Source organism: Pogoniulus pusillus, chromosome 15 (assembly GCF_015220805.1).
Source record: "Pogoniulus pusillus isolate bPogPus1 chromosome 15, bPogPus1.pri, whole genome shotgun sequence".
NCBI lineage: Eukaryota > Metazoa > Chordata > Aves > Piciformes > Lybiidae > Pogoniulus > Pogoniulus pusillus.
Window position 1 is genome coordinate 21,956,674 of NC_087278.1, and position 23,988 is coordinate 21,980,661.

Below are 23,988 nucleotides of genomic sequence, written 5' to 3' on the forward strand. Positions count from 1 at the left end.
TGAGAGTACTATGAGTTGTGGAAGGGCTGTGACTGACTTTTTTAGGATGAGGAATCATTGCAATTGCAGGTTCTGTGTTGTTTAGGTGTTCTGCATTTCTACATGTCTTGCCAAAAGCAGCTGCAGAGTTGCTCTGTACCTTGAGAACAAGCACACTTGTGTCTAGGTACTCTCCACATGGAAATGGGCATCATTTCATCTCATCTGCATCTCACCCCTGGAGGCCAGTGGGGTCCCTCAGGGGTCAGTGCTGGGTCCAGTGCTGTTTAATATCTTTGTCAGTGATATGGACAGAGGAGTCAGTGCACCCTCAGTAAGTTTGCAGGATGGCACCAAGCTGTGAGGCACAGTGGACTTGCTAGAGGGCCGGGATGCCATCCGGAGGGACCTGGACAGACATGCCCAGGCCAACCTCATGAAATTCAACAAGGCCAAGTGTAAGGTCCTGCACCTGGGTGGGTGCAATCCCAAGCACAACTCCAGGCTGGGTGGGAAATGGCTGAGAGCAGCCCTGAGGAAAAGGCCCTGGGGGTGTGGGCTGATTAAAAGCTCCACAGGAGCCTGCAGTGTGCACATGCAGCCCAGACAGCAACCCTATGCTGGGCTGCAGCAAGAGCAGTGTGGGCAGCAGGGCAAGGGAGGGGATTCTGCCCCTTGGCTCTGCTCTCCTCAGACCCCACCTGGAGTCCTGTGTGCAGTTCTGGAGCCCCCAATACAAGAAGGACATGGAACTGTTGGAGCCAGTCCAGAGGAGGCTACAAAAATGCTCAGAGGGCTGCAGCAGCTCTGCTATGAGGACAGGCTACAAGGGTTGGGGCTATTCAGCCTGGAGAAGAGAAGGTTTCAAGGAGACCTTGGAGTGGCCTTGCAGTATCTGATGTGGGCTACAGGAGGGCTGGAGAGGGACTATTGACAAGATCTTGTAACGACAGAATGAGGAGGAATGGGTTTGAACTGTAAGAGGAGAGATTCAAAGTAGATGTTAAGAGTAGGTTCTTTGCAGTGAGGGTGGTGAAACACTGGCACAGGTTGCCCAGGGAGGTTGTGACTGCTTCCCTCCCTGGAGGTGTTCAAGGGCAGGTTGGATGAGTGACCTGTTCTAGTGGGAGGTGTCCCTGCCTATGGCTGGGGGTTGGAAGTGACTGAGCTTTGAGGTCCCTTCCAAGCTCAACCATTCTCTGATTTAATCCACCTCGACCTGATGTGCAGTTCAACTTACGTTTTGGGTCCCCCAGAAGTAATCTGAAGGTAGATTGTCATTTCCTGCCAGTGGCTTCACTTGTGTTGAGTACAGAGTGTGTCATTGCTGAGTTCACAGATGGCACCAACTTAAGTGGCAGTGTTGATCAACATGAGAGTAGGGAGGCTCTACAAAGGGGATTGGGTAGATTTGATCCATGGGCCACTGTTAATGTGATGGGCTTCAGCAAGGCCCAGTGCCAGGTCCTGCACTTGGATCACAACAACCCCAAGCAGTGCTGCAGGCTTGGGGCAGTGTGGCTAGAGAGGTGCCTGCTAGAAAGAGACCTGAGGGTTGCAATGGACAAACAGCTGAATATGAGCTAGAAGTGTGCCCAAGTGGCCAAGGGAGCCAAAGGCATCGTGGCTGGGGTTAGGAATGCTGTGTCCAGCAGGAGCAGGGCAGTGATTGTGCCTTTGGACTTGGCTCTGGTGAGGCCACAGTTCACGTGTTGTGTCCAGTTCTGGACACCTTACTACAAGAGACACATTGAGGTGCTGGAGCCAGTGCAGAGGAGGGCAAGGAAGCTGGGAATGGCCTGGAGAGTAAGTTTTATGGAGAGTGACTGAAGGAGCTGGGGCTTCAGTTTGAAAAAGAGGAGGCTGTGAGGAGGCCTTCCTGAAAGGAGATTGTGAAGAGGTTGGTGCTGGTCTCTCCTCACAGGTAATTAGTGACAGAACAAGAGGGACCAGCCTCAAGCTGCAGAAGGACAGGATCAGACTGGACATGAGGAAGAATTTTTTTCCCAGCAAGAGTGGTCAGGCATTGGAATGAGCTGCCCAGGGAGGTGGTAGAGTCACCAACCCTGGGCGTGTTTCAAAGTCGTTTGGATGTGGTGCTCAGGGCTATGGTTTAGGATGCACCCCACAGAGCAGGGGTCTGGGTTGGACTTGGTGATCTTGAGGAGCTTTTCCAACTTGAACATTTCTGTGGTTCTGTGAGTCTGTGTTTCAGACATCTGTCTGAAGAATGGAAGAACTGATCACACAGTATCACAGTATCACAGTATCATCAGGGTTGGAAGAGACCTCACAGATCATCAAGTCCAACCCTTTACCACAGAGCTCAAGGCCAGACCATGGCACCAAGTGCCACGTCCAATCCTGCCTTGAACAGCTCCAGGGACGGCGACTCCACCACCTCCCCGGGCAGCCCATTCCAGTGTCCAATGACTCTCTCAGGGAAGAACTTTCTCCTCACCTCCAGCCTAAATCTCCCCTGGCACAGCCTGAGGCTGTGTCCTCTTGTTCTGGTGCTGGCCACCTGAGAGAAGAGAGCAACCTTCTCCAGGCTAACCAATCCCAGCTCCCTCAGCCTCTCCTCGTAGGGCTGTGCTCAAGGCCTCTCCCCAGCCTCGTCGCCCTTCTCTGGACATGCTCAAGCATCTCAATGTCCCTCCTAAACTGGGGGGCCCAGAACTGAACACAGCACTCAAGGTGTGGTCTAACCAGTGCAGAGTACAGGGGCAGAATGACCTCCCTGCTCCTGCTGGCCACAACATTCCTGATGCAGGCCAGGATGCCACTGGCTCTCTTGGCCACTTGGGCACACTGCTGACTCATGTTCAGGCAGGTATCAATCAGCACCCCCAGATCCCTCTCTGTCTGGCTGCTCTCCAGCCACTCCGACCCCAGCCTGTATCTCTGCATGGGGTTGTTGTGGCCAAAGTGCAGCACCCTGCACTTGGAGCTATTGAACCCCATCCCCTTGGGCTCTGCCCATCTGTGCAGGCAGTCAAGGTCCCGCTGCAGAGCCCTTCTGCCTTCCAACTCAGTCACATCTGCCCCCAGCTTGGTGTCATCTGCAAACTTTCTGATGACTGACTCCATGCCCTCATCCAGATCATCTATGAAGATGTTAAAGAGGATGGGGCCCAGCACTGATCATCTGCACTGGCTGGAGAGGGAGCTTCTTTGAAATGGTTTGGGTGGAGTGAGGCAAATCACAGTTTTGTGATTGATTGATTGATTTGACAAACAAATCCAGGTTTGTGTATTGATTTCTATCCCACTCTGCATTCTCAGACAGAGCAGCTGAAGACCATCTAATACAGTAAAGCTTATTTTAAACCTGTGAGAGTGTCTTATCTGTAAAGAAATTATATTTAGATTACTAAGTGAAAACATTCACTGATAAGAAAGTGATGAGCAGTTAAGTTGGCAAGTGTGTCAGAAGAATCCAATGTATTGAATGATAGTTGGTCTCCAGAGGAACTTTACTGAAGTCAAGGAAATTTGACCCAAGGTGTGCTTGATCCCAAGGTCCTTAATGGTGGAAACATGAATTTAGATGAATCATGCAAAAAAATGCACTTCAAGAATCACAGAGTGGGCTGGGTTGGAAGGGAACCTCCAAAGCTCATCCAATCCCCTCTGCACTCAGCAGGGACATCCTCAACTGGATCAGGTTGCCCACAGCCCTGTCCAGCCTCATCTTCAGTATCTGAAGGGATGGGCCTCAACCACCTCCCTGGGCAACCTGTTGCAGTGTTCCACTACCCTCCTGGTGCAGAACTTGTTCCTGACATCCAATCTCAATCTGCTCTGCTCTAGTCTGAAGTCATTGTTCCTGTCCTGTCCTTGCAGGCCTTTGCAAACAGTCTCTCTATGGCCATCTTGTAGCCCCTTTGAGGTCCTGGAACATCACTATTAGGTCTCCTCAGAGCCCTCTCTTCTCCAGATTCTTCTCCAAGCTTTGTCTTGGTGCCTCAGTTTGAGGATCTGTGCCTGGAGTTTGTCCAAGCAGCTCATTATCCTTCTGAGAAATTAATTATGAAGTTTATGCACAGTACTGCAAAATTTTTGTCCTATAGGTACCTTTAAATGCTTTAAAAATATGTTTTAATGCACTGTAGCCTGAGCTCTGTAGTTGCCTCAAGGGAGGAACTTTGGTCCTCAATTTTTATGTCATTTGGTGTTAGAAATGCCTTTGTGCTATGTGTTCTGTTGGAGATTGCATTGCCACAACAGAACTAACATGAAGGCTCTTGCTAGCTGTCCCTTGCAGTACATGGCTAGTAGGGCTCTCTCAGGCTTGAGGTGGATACAAATACTGGTATTAGTAAAAAGGGTCTTAGTCACTAGTCCTTGATCCTTATTTGTGAGTTTTGTGTGTGTTCCTTTGGTTGAAAGATAGAGAAGTGATCCCTGGCTTGGTTTTTGAGAGCTTCATCTAGGTGCCACCAGAAACATGTCTCAAGAACCCATAAAGACTCTTTGTTGGTTCCTTTGTATGTTCTTGTAGCTCAGAAGCCATGAGAAAACGGAAATGCTTCAAAGGAAATTTGCTTAATGCCTGCACACAGCAGCCTAAGCAGTGTATCTCCTCACTGTACTTCAGCTAGGGTTGTGTTACAGACTTCTCTCATTCTCCTGACATCCTGCATCAGACTTTTCATACCAGACACTTGCCTCAAGGGTTAACATTTTGCAGGCTCCATGCTTTTCTCTCCTTTTTCTCCTCTCTAAGAAGGGAGGTTGTAGCTAGGTGGGGTTGGTCTGTTCTGACAGGCAATGAGCAATAAAACAAGGGGACACAGTCTCAAGTTGTGCCAGGGGAGGTCTAGGATGGATGTCAGGAGGAAGTTGTTGGCAGAGAGAGTGATTGGCATTGGAATGGGCTGCCCAGGGAGGTAGTGGAGTCACTGTCCCTGGAGGTGTTGAAGAAAAGCCTGGATGAGGCATTTAGTGCCATGGTCTAGTTGGCTGGATAGGGCTGGGTGCTAGGTTGGACTGGATGAGCTTGGAGGTCTCTTCCAACCTGGTTGATTCTATGAAGAAGGAGGCTTTCCAGTCTAGTCCTCTTGAATCCATAGTTAGAAGAGCAGATCAGAAGCTAGACAGATTTTTTTGTGGCTGCAGAGGATTTGCAGACTGGTGACTTTCTAGATTCTTCTGAGCAGGATTTGTCCAAGTGCCTTTTTGGTGAAGGAGTCAGAACAGGCAGAAGCTTTGTTTTGTTTAGTTTTAGAATGGTGTTGGCAGAGTTAGGCTAATTTGCTGTGCAGTGTCCATAGTCCATTGTCAAATGTAAAGATTTAACTTGGGGACTTTCAGTCCTTGAAGTAAGAGGAGCTGGGGCACTTGCTCTCTTTATTGGCATGGACTTGTTTTATCCTATTGCTAGGTGCTCCTTGCATCTTCTTCTGTAATGGCTTGTTCAGGTGCAAGAATGCTGCTCTAAGGTCTCCCTGGAGCCTTCTCTTCTCCAGGCTGAACAGCCCCAACCCTCAAAGCCTGTCTCCACAGGCTTTTTGCCCATCTTTGTGGCATCCTCTCTACTCACTTGAGCAGACCAATGGCTTTCATAGGCCCTTCCCTCTTACCATCAGCTGTCCTGTTAGCAAGACCTGGCACTGAAACAAGCAGCACTGACCAATTCTTGGATGTTTTTCTCCTTGGCACTGGCTGTGGTTTTATGTTTCTTTGGCCCAGCTGGAACTGGAGAATGATGTTGGGGAGGCTCTGCCAAATCAGCTGTGAGTTCCGGGTCGATCAGACTGAGTGCCCTCTCCTTCCCTCCTGCAGAGTGATGAGCAGGCACATAGGAGTCTTACAATGTGCTGATGTAGCTGTGGTTATCTAAAGGTTGCAGTGAAGCAGGGTTTACCCAGTGAGGGTCTCTTTTCAGGTGAACTGATGAACTTTCTGTGCAGAGCCCTTCCCTTCAGGTCACTCTTAAAATCATAGAATCAACCAGGTTGGAAGAGACCTCCAAGATCATCCAGTCCAACCTAGCACCCAGCCCTACTTCTCACTTTCAGTCTTGCTTTAGGTATGTCCTTTTGGAGACCTGTTTTCTGGCCTGCTCCAAAAGGTCAGTGTAGGAGGTACTGCTACCAACCCAGAAATTCCTTAGGGGTACTTCATTCTCCTTGTGGTTAGAAAGTGTTTTCCAATGGTTATTTTATTACTGCTGAAAGCATTTCTTCTCCTTATTCACAGTGAGTATGGTGATAGATAGTCCCTTTCATTTAGGTGAAATAAAACATATGCACATATCTAGAAATAGTTATTTTAAAGTAGTTGTATAAATAATGCACACACAGAAGGAGTCTTATATCCTCCTCTCCCTCACATCTTCAAGAGCAGCATTCCCATTTCTGGGACTGCCTCACAAGTCACATTTTCTGGGGCTTTTGGCTCTCTTCTCTGCAGTCTGATCTAAGCCACTTCTTTCCTGAAGTGGAGAACCTGAAGCTGCCTGCTGTATTTCAGCTGCAGCCCTGCCAAAGCTGGGTTGAGGAGAAGGATTATTTGTGTTGTTGTGTTGGTTACTTAGGATCATAAAATCTTGAAAATGTAAGGATTTTGATGCTGGCCATTAAGAAATTCATTGGAGTGTTTTGCCATGCCCTAAATAAGGCAGTGCTGCATGTCTGTGTGATAAAGTGATGAGAGCTCATCTGTTGTAAGTTAAGAGAAATTAGGAGTTAATTGGTATAGAATCATAGAATCAGCCAGGTTGGAAGAGAGCTCCAAGCTCATCCGGTCCAACCCAGCCCTAGCCAATCAACCAGATCATGGCACTAAGTGTCTCATCCAGGCTTTGCTTCAACACCTCGAGGGACAGTGACTCCACCACCTCCCTGGGCAGCCCATTCCAATGCCAGTCACTCTCTCTGGCAAGAACTTCCTCCTAACATCCAGCCTAGACCTCCCCTTCACACACAGTTCTTGCATTTTGTGGGAAGAAGGCAGTGTGACAATATCAACTTCTGCTCTGTTGGGGATCTGCTATAACCCCCAAGGCTTTTCTGAAGATAATTTGGGCAGATGATTCACTTTGCTTAAATACTTTGTATTTGTCCCTGCTGAACTCTCTTCTATTTTTAAGACCTTTTCTGAAATTCATGAGGTTCATTTTGGATTCAAGTCCTATCCTTCAGTGTATTTGCTTTACCTCCCAGCTTCATAGTTACCTGTTCATTTAATACCACCACTCCCCATCATCTCACCAGCCAGAACATTAGTGGAAACATTGAACAGAACTGGATGCAGGTGAGGCACTTGGGTACCTTCTTGTGACCCCTCCTCCAGTTTACACTGTGTACCAATGATAACTGCTCTCAGGCATCCACTGCCTTTGTACTCATCTTGCAGCAATTATTTTTCTTGCTCATATATTCCTCTTACCCTTGTGAAACTGTTACACAAGGCCCCATAATGTTTATTAATAAGTGAGGAGATGATGGCACCTACTGCTTCCATCCTGCCTGTGAATTCTGTCACCCAGTTCTGGAAGGAATTAGGTGTCTTTGGCAGAATGCAGTCATGACAGACCCATATCCCCTGCTGGCTTGCTCCTTCCCCTGCAGAGTACTTGCTGACACTTGCTTATTGTACTCCAGATTTGGTTCTGGAGACTGAAGTTCAACTGGATTTACATTTCCTTCCTCCCCACCTTTTTAACTGGGAACTCTTAGATCTCTCCTGTTTTTCATGAGTGCAAATTAATGGCAAACAGCTTTCAGATTACTTCAGATATGGTGCCTTTGCAGTTGGGAATGATACCTGGTTTGGTATGGCATTTAATTGTGCTGGTCACTTGTTCTGCATTGATGCTAAAATGCTGTGTAAACTTAAGCCTCCTTATAGTCATCTATTGAATGCTCTCCTTTTTCCTTCCATGTAGTCATCTACTGGATGCTCGCTCTCCTTTTTCCTTCCTTATAGTCATCTCCTGGATGCTCTCCTTTTTCCTTCCTTATAGTCATCTACTGAATGCTCTCCTTTTCCTTCCTTATAGTCATCTCCTGGATGCTCTCCTTTTTCCTTCCTTATAGTCGTCTACTGAATACTCTCCTTTTTCCTTCCTTATAGTCATCTATTGAATGCTCTCCTTTTTCCATTGGTTTACAGATCAATGTTTTCCATATTCTCATTAACAGATGATCTCATACACTGACCCTTTCTCTGTGTGTGATATTCTTTCTGTTCCTAGTTGGGCATCTCTCACATCAGTTTTTTATAACTTTTTTTTCCCCCACCTTGTGCTCAAATTGATATTACATATCATAGAGGCAGGACCAGTTTCCTACTTTGATTTCTTCCTTGTTTTGTGTGCAGTTAAAACATTACCACAGAACCACAGAAACATCCAGTTTGGAAAATCATAGAATCAGGCAGGTTGGAAGAGACCTCCAAGATCATCCAGTCCAACCTAGCACCCAGCCCTAGCCACTCAACCAGACCATGGCACTAAGTGCCTCATCCAGGCTTTTCTTCAACACCTCCAGGGACGGTGCCTCCACCACCTCCCTGGGCAGCCCATTCCAATGACAGTCACTCTCTCTGGGAAGAACTTCCTCCTACCATCCAGCCTAGACCTCCTCTGGCACAACTTGAGACTGTGTCCTCTTGTTCTGTTGCTGCTTGACTGGCAGAAGAGCCTAACCCCACCTGGCTACAACCTCCCTTCAGGTAGTTGCAGACAGCAATGAGGTCTGCCCTGAGCCTCCTCTTCTGCAGGCTGCACACCCCCAGCTCCCTCAGCCTCCCTTCACAGGGCTGTGCTCCAGGCCCCTCACCAGCTTCGTTGCCCTTCTCTAGACACCTTCCAGCCCCTCAACATCTCTCTTGAATTGAGGAGCCCAGAACTGGACACAGCACTCAAAGTGTGGCCTGAGCAGTGCTGAGTACAGGGGCAGAATAACCTCCCTTGTCCTGCACTTGGCCTTGTTCAATCTCATCCCATTGGCCTCTGCCCACCCATCCAGCCTGTCCAGGTCCCTCTGCAGGGCTCTCCTACCTTCCAGCAGATCCACACCTGCTCCTAGCTTGGTGTCATCTGCAAACTTACTGATGCTGGACTCATTCAGAAGCATTAGAGGTAGTTAGTAGGTGGCATGCCAGATCTTATTAGAATGTGACTAGAACTTATATTTTATAAGATGGATCATTTCCTGTGCTGTAGCAGCCTTATCTCTTGCTTTTCTCACTCAACTCTGATTTTTGAGACCTGTATTTTTGCTATTTCTGGACTTGAAGTAGTTCTGCAACTTTGCTTTTCTTTTAATCAGAAATGAAGGTTGGTCCTGAAGGTTTTGTAATCAGATTTGTTCACTTATTTGGACTTTCCTTTTTAATTGAAATGTTGAAACTCATGATCCAGTTTAATTTCAATGTTGAAACTCATGATCCATAGCACAGAATTATTTGAGAGAGAGGAGCTTTATGTGCCAGCTGGACACAGTCAGCAGTACAAATTCTTGCTGTAGGGTGGTAGGGATTAGCAGGGTGATGATGTGGCTCACAGTGATTTGTGAGTTATTGCATTTGGGTGGGGGCTGAATCTCTGCTTCTCAGTTCTGGTCAACTTGCAGCTTAAGAACAATTTAAACAAATATGATTAAGCGATTTAGGCGTCCTCGAGTTTTATTTGTAGTGGGGAAAGCAAAGTGAAGTGTTTTAACTGCTGCATTGCAAAATGAAAACAGTAAATCCAGCAACTGCACCTCTCAGATTACTGCAAAGTTTTGGGATGGGAGAGAAATAGGTGGCATGGGTGAAATCTAGTGTGGTGCCTCACAAGTTCAACATGAATTGAACAGGGCCACAAGGATGCTCAGTCTGCAGCAGCTCTGCTATGAGGACAGACTGAAAGAGTTGGGGCTGTTCAGTCTGGAGAAGAAGAGGCTCCCAGGTGACCTTCTTGTGGCCTTCCAGGATCTGAAGGGGGCTACAAAAAGCTGGGGAGGGACTTTTGAGGCTCTCAGAGAGTGACAGGACTGGGGGGAATGGAGCAAAGCTGGAGGTGGGGAGATTCAGCCTAGCTGTGAGGAGGAAGTTGTTGAGCATGAGAGTGGTGAGAACCTGGACTGGGTTGCTCAGGGAGGTGGTTGAGGCCCCATGGCTGGAGGTGTTTAAGGCCAGGCTGGATGAGGCTGTGGGCAGCCTGCTCTAGGGTAGGGTGTCCCTGCAAATGGTAGGGGGGTTGGAACTGGCTGATCCTTGTGGTCCCTTCCAACCCTGACTGATCCTTCTTCCTAGGAATTAACACTAAGGTAGTGGCAGGGCTGTTGGAAATAGGTCATCTTTAAGGTCCCTACCAACCCAAACCATTCTACAGTTTAGATTACAGGGTAGAGTTTCATTCTCCCTGAAATTTTGTCTGTGCTGTCTTTGAAAATATTTTGGTCAGTTCCTGAATGTGTTTGTTGTGAAACTGTGTGAGCTTCACTCTCTGATTTCTTATCAGCTGCCTGTGGATTGAATCATTTGTCACTGCCATTAGATACTTAGTTCAGACAGAGTCTGCAGCCTCTGAGCTTCACAGAACAGACAGATCCTGATCAGTAATCAATACCTGTAATTTTTGTAAATATAAATGTGTTGTTACTGACTCATCTTTTGAAATCAATTGCAGACAGAGCACTTTATTACGGTGCTGGTGCTCAAGGTAGAAGCAAAACCAATGAAGCCACCAGCAAAAGTCCTATCCTTACCTTTGCTGGCACCCCAAAGTCAAAATGAATCCTCATGTGAAGCCTAACTGTTAAGTAATAATGATGAAGGAACTTGACACGATCCCAAATTGCAGAAAAGCCTTCTTTAAGATGCAGCAGCTGTTTACTTTCAGGACCACACACTCTAGCCAGCATGCTAAGAACACTGGTGATGGATCAGCAAGTTTGCTTTTAGTGGGAAACACATCTTGCTTCTCCTCTCTAATGGGTCAGTATTAAAGGAGAGCTGAAGCTGGAGAATAAGTGGAGTGTTTTTCCATTTGTTTTTCACTGTAGCATGCCTCAGGCCAGGGAGGTCAAAGAGACACCAAAGAGGAAAACTGCATCTGGATCTAGTCTGAGAATAAATGAGTATCCCATGAGTAGAGCTGGGTACGCTTTGCTTTGTCTCAGAAATCTGACTCGTTTTGCCTGCCAGCTGATTGCCTGCTTCATCAAGGAAATCCGCTTAGCCTCTGTGATTCTGGAAGGTCTTTTTCTTCAGCTTCCAAATCCAAGGGATGTGAATTAACTATTTTCTGCTTCTTGTTTCTTTCAGCTTTCCCTTTCGCATATCAGAGTCGTATTACTCACCAGCCTCCTTAGGCCGGTTTGCATCTAGGAGGTTTTTCAGTGAGCAGAGATAAGCTCTAGATTTCCCTGCTCTGCTATGAAACTGTAACAGCCTGGAAGTCTTACAGCAGTGCCTGGCCCAAAACAACATCCTGTGTTTCCTTGGGATGCAGTGAGATGGACTCAAAAATCTTTCTAGAGGCATATCTTGTTGCACTCTGTTTGTCAGTGTAATTGCATCCATCCTGCTGCCTTTAATTCATTCCTAGTGCAGCTGTTGCTGTGATGTCTTGGCACTACACAGCCAGCCATGAAATATGTGTCTTGAGTCATTATTTCTGTTCAAGAGCAGCTTGCCAGTTTCTTCATTCTGAATGTCTCTCCTGTGGTATCTCAAGGAAAACACTGTCATGTGTCCTGGTTTTGTCCACTAGTCTAGAGAAGCCCACCTGTTCTAGTTGCTAACAGCCTGTTTCTATGTTGATCTGAAGTGGGATATAGTCAATAGTGGACTTGGAGCTTACTGTGCAGTCACACAACTTCCTCCTAACATCCAGCCTAGACCTCCCCTGGCACAACTTGAGACTCTGTCCCCTTCTTCTGTTGCTGCTTGCCTGGCAGAAGAGACCAACCCCACCTGGCTGCAGCCTCCCTTCAGGGAGTTGTAGAGGGCAATGAGCTCTGCCCTGAGCCTCCTCTTCTGCAGGCTGCACCCCCCCAGCTCCCTCAGCCTCTCCTCACAGGGCTGTGTATATGCATAACTAAGGGCCTGGAACACAAACCCTATGAGGAGAGGCTGAGGGAGCTGGGGGTGTGCAGCCTGCAGAAGAGGAGGCTCAGGGCAGAGCTCATTGCCCTCTACAACTCCCTGAAGGGAGGCTGTAGCCAGGTGGGGTTGGTCTCTTCTGCCAGGCAAGCAGCAACAGAAGAAGGGGACAGAGTCTCAAGTTGTGCCAGGGCAGGTCTAAGCTGGATGTTAGGAGGAAGTTGTTGGCAGAGAGAGTGATTGGCATTGGAATGGGCTGCCCAGGGAGGTGGTGGAGTTGCTGTGCCTGGAGGTGTTGAAGCAAAGCCTGGATGAGGCACTTAGTGCCATGGTCTGGTTGGTTGGATAGGGCTGGGTGCTAGGTTGGCCTGGATGAGCTTGGAGGTCTCTTCCAGCCTGCTTGATTCCATGATTCTATGATAACAAAAGCCCTCCAGAGAGACTAGAAAGCCTGGGGGATGCTGACAGGACGCCCAAGTTGTTGGTTCTCTTCTGTTTTCCTCTATCTCCCTACTTAAGGGAGTTCTCAGCCGGTTTGGCTCTCCAAGTACGTGTGGCAGGCCCTCTTCCCTCCGTGTGTGGGGCAGAGCCTTCCCCAGGCCTTGCCTGGAAGCTTACATCTGTGCTACACCACGGGGCCAGTGTGTGTGGAGGGTGTTCGAGGCTTGCTAGGCCTGTCTTGGGTGGGGTGGGGGCAGTTCGGCCTGCTCCTGGGCCTGCTGAGACTGAGGTGGGGGTTGGTGGTTTTGGGAGGGTTTGGCCTGCTAGGCCCAGGTGGAGAGCTGGGCCCAGAGACCAATGGGGTGAGATTTTAACAAGGCCAAGGGCAGGGTTCTACACTTTGGCCACAACAACCCCAAGCAGCTGGGAACAGAGTGGCTGAGAGCAGCCAGGCAGAGAGGGAGCTGGGGGTGCTGGGAGAGAGTAGCTGAAGGTGAGCCAGAAGTGTGGCCAGGTGGGCAGCAGAGCCAATGGCAGCCTGGGCTGTAGGACGAGGGAGGTTCTTCTGCCCCTGTGCTCAGCACTGCTCAGGCCACACCTTGAGTGCTGTGTCCAGTTCTGGGCTCCTCAATTCAAGAGAGATGTTGAGGTGCTGGAAGGTGTTTGGAGAAGGGCAACAAAGCTGGTGAGGGGCCTGGATTAGAGCCCTGTGAGGAGAGGCTGAGGGAGCTGGGGGTGTGCAGCCTGCAGAAGAGGAGGCTCTGGGGGGGACTCATTGCTGTCTGTTCCTCTATTTACAGCAAAGCTGCATTCACAAACATATATATACACCATGTGTAGATGTGTTTAGTTATATACAATCCAGAAAGAATACAGAAATCCAAACTTCCCCCTGGACAAAGAAGGCCCAGAGGGGGCCAAGGCCTCCCTCTGTCCGTAGACAGAAAACAGCCAGCAAGGCTCGCTGGTGAGGGGCCTGGAACACAAAGCCTGTGAGGAGAGGCTGAGGGAGCTGGGGGTGTGCAGCCTGCACAAGAGGAGGCTCAGGGCAGAGCTCATTGCTGCCTGCAGGGAGGCTGTAGCCAGGTGGGGTTGCGCTCTTCTGCCAGGCAACCATCAATAAAACAAGGGGACAGTCTCAAGTTGTGCCAGGGGAGGTCTAGGCTGGATGTGAGGAGGAAGTTGTTGCCAGAGAGAGTGATTGGCATTGGAATGGGCTGCCCAGGGAGGTGGTGGAGTCACCATCCCTGGAGGGGTTGAAGCAAAGCCTGGGTGAGGCACTTAGTGCTATGGTCTGGTTGACTGGCTAGGGCTGGGTGCTAGGTTGGACTGGATGATCTTGGAGGTCTCTTCCAACCTGGTTGATTCTCTGATTCTATGTTAGCTGGGCAGCAAGGGTGGTTAGAGAGAAAAGCCAACAGGGGCAGTGCCCAGAAGCCAAGAAGAAAGAATTGTTTTTACTTTGGCTTTTTATACCTCTTAGCAAACCAACTGATGCAGATTCTGTCATTGTTATTCTTTCACAGCCAGTGATCAAATTTAGTTAGACTCTGCACTGAACTTTCAGTAAAGTTCCTATTTCTCTTACTAGAATGTTCCAGTAAGCCTTAAACCTCTCATTCTGAGCTGGCCTGTGGCTCCAGCCCAGGGCATTCATCTTACCTTTTAGCTTTCCAACAATTTAAGTTGCAAAACAGTTGGGTGAAAAAAGGAGAAGAAGGCGGGAGACTCTTTGCTGTGTATTCCTCAAGCTTGTATTGACTGGAAGCACTTTTAACAGCTCAGTGTGTACTGGACACTGGTGCAAGATGGATGTTATCTGGGGAGGGACTTTTTAGGATGTCAGGTAGTGATAGGACTGGAGTGAATAGAACCAAGTTAAAAATGGGCAGATTCAGACTGGATGTTAAGATGAAGTTTTTCACCATAAGTGTGGTGAGACCTTGGAACAGGTTGCCTAGGGAGGTGGTGGAAGCCTCATCCCTGGAGGTGTTGAAGGTCAGGCACTAGACAGCCTGCTCTAGTGTGAGTTATCTCTGTGGCCAGGAGGAGGTTGCTCTCTTCTCTCAGGTGGCCAGCACCAGAACAAGAGGACACAGCCTTGGGCTGCGCCAGGGGAGATTTGGGCTGGAGATGAGGAGAAAGTTCTTCCCTGAGAGAGTCATTGGACACTGGAATGGGCTGCCCGGGGAGGTGGTGGAGTCGCCGTCCCTGGAGCTGTTCAAGGCAGGATTGGACGTGGCACTTGGTGCCATGGTCTGGCCTTGAGCTCTGTGGTAAAGGGTTGGACTTGATGATCTGTGAGGTCTCTTCCAACCCTGATGATACTGTGAGACTGTGGGGGCTTGGAACTGGATGATCCTTGTGGTCCATTCCCACCCTGACTGATTCTATGTAGCATTAGTTTAAAATGAAGGGTTTGAGTTGATACCTTTTACTTAACCTTAACTCTTGATTTTACTGATACTTGGGATTTTTAGAAGTGCTCTTTCTCTTTCCTCCTGTTGAAAAAAGGTCTTCAGAGTTTTATGTGGAGGTTTTGGTTTGGAAGCTTTGCCTTTTATTTATTAATTGTAAAGAAAATATTTTTAATAATTAAATTTAATTATTTTTAGTTTTTAAATATTTAATTATTTTTTATTAATTACCTTTTTTATTAATTAAATTGTAATTATTTTTTAAACTAAATTGTGGGGGTTTTTTTTGTTTGTTTTTGCAGGTTCCAACTATGGGAGTCCCCGTCCAGCTCATGCCAACATGAATGCCAATGCAGCTGCAGGGCTTGCTCCAGAGCATATCCCTACTCCAGGGGCAGCTCTGTCTTGGCAAGCTGCGATCGATGCTGCCAGGCAAGCCAAACTGATGGGTAGTGCTGGCAATGCAACGATATCTACAGCTAGCTCCACGCAGAGGAAACGACAGCAGTATGGGAAGCAGAAGAAACAGGGAACCACCACAGCTACACGTCCTCCTCGGGCACTGCTCTGCTTAACACTCAAAAATCCCATCCGGAGGGCATGCATCAGCATCGTCGAATGGAAATATCCTTTTGCATCTTCTCGTTCAGGAAACAGCACATTGCCTGTGCACGTCTGTGCTAGTTTGAAGCTAGTTAGAATGTTTTGGTGAGAAGGAATAGGTCATAGGCTGTGAAATGAAAACAAGAGTGATGGCTACTTCCCTCGTAGGCTTGCTGAGATGTATGAAAATAGAAGTCAAAACATAGATAAGACACTCGGCACCACTCTCGCTTGGGTTGCTGGCTGGGCTACATCTCTCTAACCTCACCCTCCATTTTGGACTAATCCACTTTGATTTCTAACCCTCTGGCCGAACCTCCATTCTTCCCTGGGACTGGGATGAGGTTGAGAGGAGTAGGAGGAAGGTGGAGGGGTGGTTGAGAGCCTCTCCTGGAGACTCAGGTTCCTGGGAGGGGAGTTGTGTTTCTGTATTACTTTTTTACCTTGTATATTTCTATATATAACTGTATATACTGTAACTATCTGCTTGTATATTAAGCTAGCTGTAAGTATAAGCTTCATTCATATTTCCAGAGCTGGCTGAGTCTAGTCTGGGTGATTTCCAAGGTGTGGGGGGGCAGGGAACACCCAAACCATCACAACGTCAGGCACTGTTCCACAAGTGTGAGGAAATCGATATGTTAAGTTGAAAGGCACCACTGGGATTGTGAAGTACACAAATAGGTTTTGATATCTGAAATGAGATCATTTATGCTGGGGAACAAAAAAGGTTTAGGACTGAAGCTGTAGCTGTACTCTTGTGTGGAAAAAAAACCACTAGATGTTGAAATGGTAGAGATGGGAGATTGAATTCTGCTCTTTTGAAAGCCTGTGGTCCAGGATGAAATCAGTGGGAGATAAGCAAGATATATGAGGCTGGAATTGGACTGACCCATGGAGCTGATCATAGCCACAGGCTTTCCTTCTTTTGTTTTCGCTGGCACTTAAAGAGATGCCACCAGTTAAACAGCTCTGGGACCTTGCACTTAACCTTTGCTCTTGGTTTTACTGATACTGTGATGGTTTGGGTGTTACCTGCCCACCCTACTTAAGAAAATCACCCAGGCTAGACTCAGCTGAGCTGCAAATTGAAGAATGAAACTTCATATTTACAGCTTGGCACAAGATACAAGCAGGTATTTACAATCTATACAGCTGTAGACAGAAATATACAAGTTAAAAAGGTTATACAGGAACACAGCAGCCCTCCCAGGAACCAGAGTCCCCAGGAGGGTTTCCCAACCACCCTTCCACCTTCTTCTCACCCCTCTACCTTACCCCAGACTTTGCCTTATGTTCAAGGTGAATTTAGAGGGTCAGCCAGGGGCGTTAGGAAGCAGACAAATTAGTTAGGCATCAAGTTAGAGAGAAGTGCAGCCCAAAGCCAGAGAGCAAACTCCCTTATCTATATTTATGTTCTTGCTTTTATAAATCTCAGCAAGCCTATGAGTGAAGTAGCCATCACCCTTGTTTCCTTTTCACAGCCTAGCATCTAATTCTTCTCAGTAAAATATCCCAGCTAGGCTCAAACTAGCACAAATACCTAAGATCTTTTAAAGTCCTGTTTCTCTTTTCTGCTGTTTAAAAAATGCCTGCAGAAATTACACTCTTTGCTAACCACATGGAATCAGACTTTTTACAGTATGGAGCAAAGAGTGAGACAAAAGACAGACCAAAAAAAGACCCTCAAAAGCCATGTGATAAGACCCTGAAATGAGCTGAGGTCTGTTAATGATACTGGAATTCCACTTAAAATAATAAGGCTCACTAATGTGAGGTGCTTGTTATCTAGAAGCAAAGAAAAAAACAGGTAAAGTAATCCTGCAATGTGTACAAACGTAGTACAGGGCCAGCTCTAGGAATTGAACAAGAGACAGGCTGTTAGAGATGATGGATGATAAGCACTGACACAGAACAGCAGAATGTGAGGGTCAGTGAGAGTTTGACTTTGTCATGTGGAAGGAGCAAAGCCTTTTTAGCCTCCTGAAGCTGATCAGCACAAGCTGAAAATGGAGAATATGGTGTGAAGCACAGACTGAAATAGAATACAACTCCCTTGCCTCCCCAGAGAGAACCCAGGCCTAATCCTGCACAGTAATTGTCAGTAAATCACGAGCTAATGGGGTTCTTCAGTAAATACAAAGGAAAAAGCATTGTGTAGGGATAGATAAGCATGTCAAGAGAAGGCAGTACAGAGCTAGGCAGCAGTTAATGTGATAAAAAATGAATGATGGCGTTTAAGACAATGTGATAATATTGTTCCTTTGGAGGTCTGGTGGGATGTTGGAAAGATGAGAACAGAATATGAGTCTATTAGGTCTTGCTGACATATTTTCAGATGAAGAGCTTGTTAAAAATGCTCCTGTCAATTCTTAGATGTCCTTAAACTACCTGCTTGCCTGTTCCTTTTTTCCTTCAGATGCTAATTTTTAATCCCCCCTGATTAAGTTTGCTACTTTTTATCCCTTCTGGCATAGCTCTGATACTTGAAGCATAAGATGATAGATGATGACTAATAGGATGAAGCTGAAAATTGGTTTACTTGTCAGCACCCCAGTAACCACACGTCTGTAGAGAGAGAGAGCAGAGAGTGACGTTTGATAAATGAATAAGATCAGCAATGAATGATGTGTTGTAGAACAGGATACAGCACTGCTAAGACTGAGAGAGACAAACAATGCAATTAAAGCAATCCAGGGATGCTGATGCCTGCATTTTTTGGGTGTTGTTTGGTTTTAGGTGAGTCGATGGAAGTATTTTTTGGCCATCAGAACCTCTCATTGGACATTTAGCACTTGTAAACGTGGAACCTTTCAATGACAAGGATTAATATCAATGGCTGTGATAAGGTTTAGTTTTATTCTCTCCTAGTTTAGCTTTTATTTTTTCCCCAAGTGCCAAAAAACACTGAGAAAAACTTAGACTAGTTCATAATTTCCCATTGGAATGGGCTGCCCAGGGAGGTGGTGGAGGCACCGTCCCTGGGGGTCTTCAAGAAAAGACTGGATGAGGCACTTAGTGCCATGGTCTAGTTGACTGGATAGGGCTGGGTGCTAGGTTGGCCTGGATGATCTTGGAGGTCTCTTCCAACCTGGTTGATTCTATGATTCTATAAACCACTAAAGTCTAAGTGTAGTAGCTACTAAAAGAATACCAAATAGTACTTCTGTGATGTTGCTTGCCCAAACTTTATAGCATGAAGAGCCTGAAATTGCAATTGCATCTAAGAGAAATGAAGCAATTCCCTTTTTCTGCAAAGAACTGTCTGTGTATTTCATTTTCTTCTACGTGGGCAGGGTAAATTTGAGACCATTTTATTTTTGCACTGCAAAAAGAGAACAGAAGCAAAGGGAAAATGTGCATAAACAGCAGCAGATTAATAGATAATAATCCTGTGAACCCCCAAGATCTGGGAAATAAAACCACTTGTGAGAAGGCAGTAAGCCCTATGTTTGCAGTCTCTATAGTAGCTCTGTATCTTAGCTTAGAGGTATCTAAGAAGTCCTGTTGATTTCACATGTAATATGCCTACCCTGCTCTGCTCTTCTTCCTCCACACGTTCTTATCTCTCCTACGATTCACAGCATCTGGGGCTTTTTTTGTGCACCTTGGAGCTCAGGTTGCTGCATACCTCTGGCTCTTTCCTGCTACAATGTTTTGAGAACAGTAATCTGCTGACCAAAATTACAGCTGCTATGCAGACATTTGGGAGCAGCACAAAGCCAGTCCCATGGCAGATAAATCCATGCTCGAATGTAATCTATGGCATGGGTTATAGTCGGCGTTCTCCTTGTCCTACCCTGCTCTTCAACCCTCTCTGGAGAAGTGGAGAGTACTGAAATGCCCCTGAATCGATGCTGATTTTGCTGTCATGAGGAGCACTTTGCTTCCTGATGTCCTTAATATACTGTCTAGGCATATTTTGTTTTCCCTCTGATGCCATATGAAATGCAAATAGAAGAAATCCTCCCTTAAATAGTTCTTAAGCCAAACAAGCATACACGGCAATGTGCGGCGTAAGCACATCTTGGACAAAATCCCTTCTTTGCCTCAACACAGTTTGTCATCATTTAAATGCCTGCAAGTGTATCTGGGCCCTTCTATTTCATTCTGAGATACCATAGAATCAACTAGGTTGGAAGAGACCTCCAAGATAGAATCATAGAATCAATCAGGTTGGAAGAGACCTCCAAGCTCATCCAGTCCAACCTATCCCCCAGCCCTAGGCAGTCAACCAGACCATGGCACTAAGTGCCTCAGCCAGTCTTTTCTTGAAGACCTCCAGGGGTGGTGCCTCCACCACCTCCCTGGGCAGCCCATTCCAATGGGAAATATGAGCAAGACTGAAAAAGAGAGGAGGAAAAAGTACAGCAAAAAGACCCCTCCCCCCAAACATCTGTTAAAAACAACGCCAGGGTCTGTAAATGCCGATGGGCAGGACCGAGAGAAAGTAACCATAAAGAGGGAAGGTGACAACCCTTTCAGAACAGTTTTCTGTTGCTGCAAATAGTGCAGCCACCCTTGAAGGCAAACAGGGGAAATGTGATCTAAATAAATAAAAAGCAGCAAAAAAAGACTTGTAAGAAATGGATGTTTACTCTGGCACGCGACCGGCCCACACTGCTTTTGACATATTAGGCAAATTCTTGGCTGGGAGCTCCCAAAAGCACTTAAAAAAAAGGCATCTGTTTCTTTTCAGAGGAGAAGAGGCTTGGAATGTTTCTTTAAACAGAATTCTTCTGATTTTGGTGTTGGTTTGTTGTTGTTTTTTTTTTTTTTTCCTTTCTCTTTTTAATTTCTCTCTGCACATTTTGGGATGATTTCCTTAACTCCATTCCTCAGACCATTTGAAATAATTATTTTACTGACTATTTTTGCCAATTGTGTGGCCTTAGCTATCTATATCCCCTTTCCAGAAGATGATTCCAATGCCACCAATTCCAATCTGGTAAGTCCTCGATGGTTATTTAATCTTATTGTTGTGAAAAGCCTTTTAATGTGACTGCACAGAGCTGTTGTAAGCTGAACAACGTCAGGATATCCACCAAGGATGAGAACAGAATCAAGTGAAAAGTGGTTTTGAGTGAGCTATGTCCTCTCTTCAGGCTAGCAGCTGTTTCAGTTGAACTGGCTTTGCAAAGCAGTGTTCCAGCAAGTGTGCTGGTGCTGTTTGTGATGCTTTGGTTAACAAATCTCTGCATGTTGTCAAAGTGCTTGGTAAGTTTGAAGCTGCAGTGGCTTGCCAAAGAAGTGGTGGATTTGTATGGTGGGATTTTGTCTTGCAAAGTGCCACTGTGAAATGGATGCTGTCCTCGGGTGATACATGAGCTCTTGTTTCACAGACAATGCATTTGAGCTGTGTTTGGTTGGGGGTTTATTGGTGGATTTGTCTTTTTTCTTCCCTCTCGGTGGGAGAATAGAGGTTTTCCTTTGTCACTCCTGATGCTGATGTTGATGTTTTGGGCTGGAGCTGTCCATATGAAAAGAGAGAGTACTTACTTTCACTTAGCATGAAGTCATAGCAAAGAATTCTGTCCACTAAGGGTACAACACAAACCACTTCTGGAATGCAACCTACTCCGTGTATCTTCCTCTCAGATGTGTGAACGAATCTCCTGCTTGTCTGCTTGGATCATGATGAGAACTTGATGCTCTGAGTTGAAGAGTTGGGATTCAATTTCCTGATGAAAGTTTATGAAGGTCTAAGCAATTTTAGAGCAACAGAGGAGGAAAACAAGAGCCATGCTTCCAAAGTAGGGATAATTGGGATGGCTGAGAGACATTGTAATTAAAATGATCTGTGCTTGTGTTGGAAGTCAGTTGTTTGATTAAACAGCTCTTGAAGTTTCATAAGACAAACTGCAAACTTCAGGACTCTGCTGGAACAGCACTTCTGTGTTTAAGACAGCCAAACCCCCAACCAAACAGAAAGCAACCAAAAGACTTGTGGTGGTTTTATACTTTGGCTTCTTAAAGGTGTTTTAAAAATGGGAGCAGCAGGAGAGAAGTGATTGTTAACCTTTAACCATTCTCTGTATTGACAGCCTCTGTGAGTTAGTCTTGTTTCTCTTCTGCTGCTATCTCATTGTCAGCTCAACTGAGCGTTCAACAGTGCTGAGTTGTGGTGTGTTTATATAAACACTTCAGTAAGCTGCCTTTCAAAACTGACTATCTTCTAGTACAAAGAAAAACAAAAACCCCAGGCAAATTCAGTCCTTCTGTTGGCTATAAAGGACAGCACATTCGCTGCACGTTCTGAACTGCAAGGTTGGAATGGGAAAATGATGCAGAGTTAATGCTTAGAGGATTCTGCCCTCTTGGACATTTTGAGTTGCAAGGTTGAAATGGGAAAATGAAGCAGAGTTGATGCTTAGAGGACTCTTAATTTGTCTTGAGTTTCATTGGATGTGGATGTTTGCCTTATTTTATTGAGGAGATTGCTGGCTAATACTAGGTTGAGAGTATATTTGTAATCAGATGAGGTATATTGAAACTGTTCTGCATGCAGCAAGATACATGTGTCTTGTGAGCTGGGTTGCATCTGTTTTCCAAGATGTATTTTGCATTATTTGGTCAACCTGTCAAAACTTACTTTTGAGGTGGGTTTAGAAAACAAACAAGAACTGTGTCAGGAAGATTTGGAAATGGGAATGAGTTGGCTTTGTCAATTTATCTAAGTAGCTGTTTCTTGGGAGTAAGGGGAGAGGAAAGTTAACTGGGGAGTCTGCATGACCACACTCTGTTATTTTGGTCTGGATGGGAAAAATGATTCAAAATGGTAAATGGGGTTTGTGCTAAGTGAAGTTAAGGTTTCTCAGTAGTCTTTGGTCCTGTGATCCCCTGTTAGTCCCTATTTGTGTTTGTTGGGGTTTATGTGTGTGATCTTGCACATGTGTGCTCCTGTTGGGAAGCTCAGTGCTGGAGTCTGTGTCATATGCTGCATTCAGAAACTTGTTGTGGGATTGTGAAGAGTTGTGATCAGTGAATAAAGTGCTGAGCAATAGAGACAAATGAATGAGATAAGAGTGAAAAAAAAAAAAGAAGGTGTTAGTTTTGTCTTGGAATGGGATGAAAGAAGAGATGAAACTCAGAGTTAAAGGAAAGCTGTTCCAGATGGCAGGAACTACACAAGAGCTGGACCTCGCTCTCAAAGAGCCAAACCGTACAAGAAAATGACTGTAAGGAAGCTGAGGTTAGTGGTAAGCTCCTGTTAAAGCTTATGTACTCACTTGATTTATTTGGTTTTACTTTGAAAATGTTGTTTTCCTCCCTCTAAGTATGCATTTTGCAATCAGATTTATTTTGTAGCCATGAAGCTTAAAGCTCCAAAGTCTATAATCTGATAGAGGAAGGGAGTGTATGCCTGCAGTGTGTGCCCATGGGTTAACAGCCTGCACAGATGTGTGTGTCTGACCAGATGTGTACAGAATCTTCCTAACTGCCCAGAAGAAATTTTCACCTGGGTAAGAACTCTTGATTCAGTTCCAATTTGCATTTTAGTTTTGTAAGAGGTAAAACTACCACAGAAACTCCCACATTCCTGGTTGCCTGAGCCATCCCTAACTTCCTGATCTATGAAGGAACTACAGAAAGCACTTAATGGATAGTAACTGGTTTACAAAGTCTGGAAGTGTCACAGATCTTCCAATAAGCTGCCACTTTCCTCTTAGGGTCTGAGGATGCCTTCTCCAAGCTTTCATCATAACTTCTCAAACCATCTTTTCTTTGTGGGGTGAAGTAAAAATTCAGTTAGTAATTTTTAACTAACAGAGCAGAGAGTGGTGAGACAAGACAAAGGACTTGTGAACTGTGTGAGTGGCTTCTCTTTGTTCAAGTAGAAAAGTGATAGCTTAAGAATGGCTCTGTGAAGAACTGCTGTGTGTGAGTGTCACAGGTATGATCAGTCTTTGGTCAGACAGGGCATACTTAGTGCTGTAAGCTTTCTGCACAGGTCTTGAACAGACATGTGCCTCCTTTGCCTCTACAAATCCAACAAGCTACAGACAAATAGTGATTTTCATAAGCTGTATCTTTAGGTGCAGGGCTTCTTTGCTATGAAGGCTCTGGGGAGTCCTAATAGTGGCCTTCCAGTACCTGGAGGGGGCGTACAAGTAGGCTGAGAAGGGGCTGTTTACAAAGAGCTGTGGTGATAGAATGAAGGAAAGTACTTTGAAATTAGGAAAGAGTAGATTTATGTTGGGTGTTAGGAACAAGTTCTGCACCATGAGAGTGGTGGGATACTGGAACAGGTTGCCCAGGAAGGTGGTTTGGGCCCATCCCTGGAGATATTAAAGGTGAGTCTGGACAAGATTCTGGGAATGATTGCAGGGGAGATGGGACTGGATGACCTTTGGAGGTCCCTTCCAACCCAAACTGCTCTACAACACCACAGTAGTTAGTATGAGCATTGAAACTCAATTCAGAAAAAGTCCTATAAACAATTCCTTCCCTTTTTTGTTAGTGAGGGATTGTGCTTGGTTGCTATATTCAGGCCAAACGCCAC

At 46.0% G+C, this 23,988-nt stretch overlaps 1 protein-coding gene across 1 annotated transcript in view; it reads left to right on the forward strand.

Annotated features, from left to right (window-relative positions):
• Positions 1 to 23,988, forward strand: part of CACNA1C (calcium voltage-gated channel subunit alpha1 C) — a 600,430-nt gene that overhangs the window by 41,627 nt on the left and 534,815 nt on the right. Inside the window, exons 2-3 of the mRNA XM_064155731.1 lie at positions 15,185 to 15,508; positions 20,330 to 20,433. Of these exons, the coding sequence (XP_064011801.1) occupies positions 15,185 to 15,508; positions 20,330 to 20,433 (428 nt within the window). The remainder of the gene's footprint in view (positions 1 to 15,184; positions 15,509 to 20,329; positions 20,434 to 23,988) is intronic.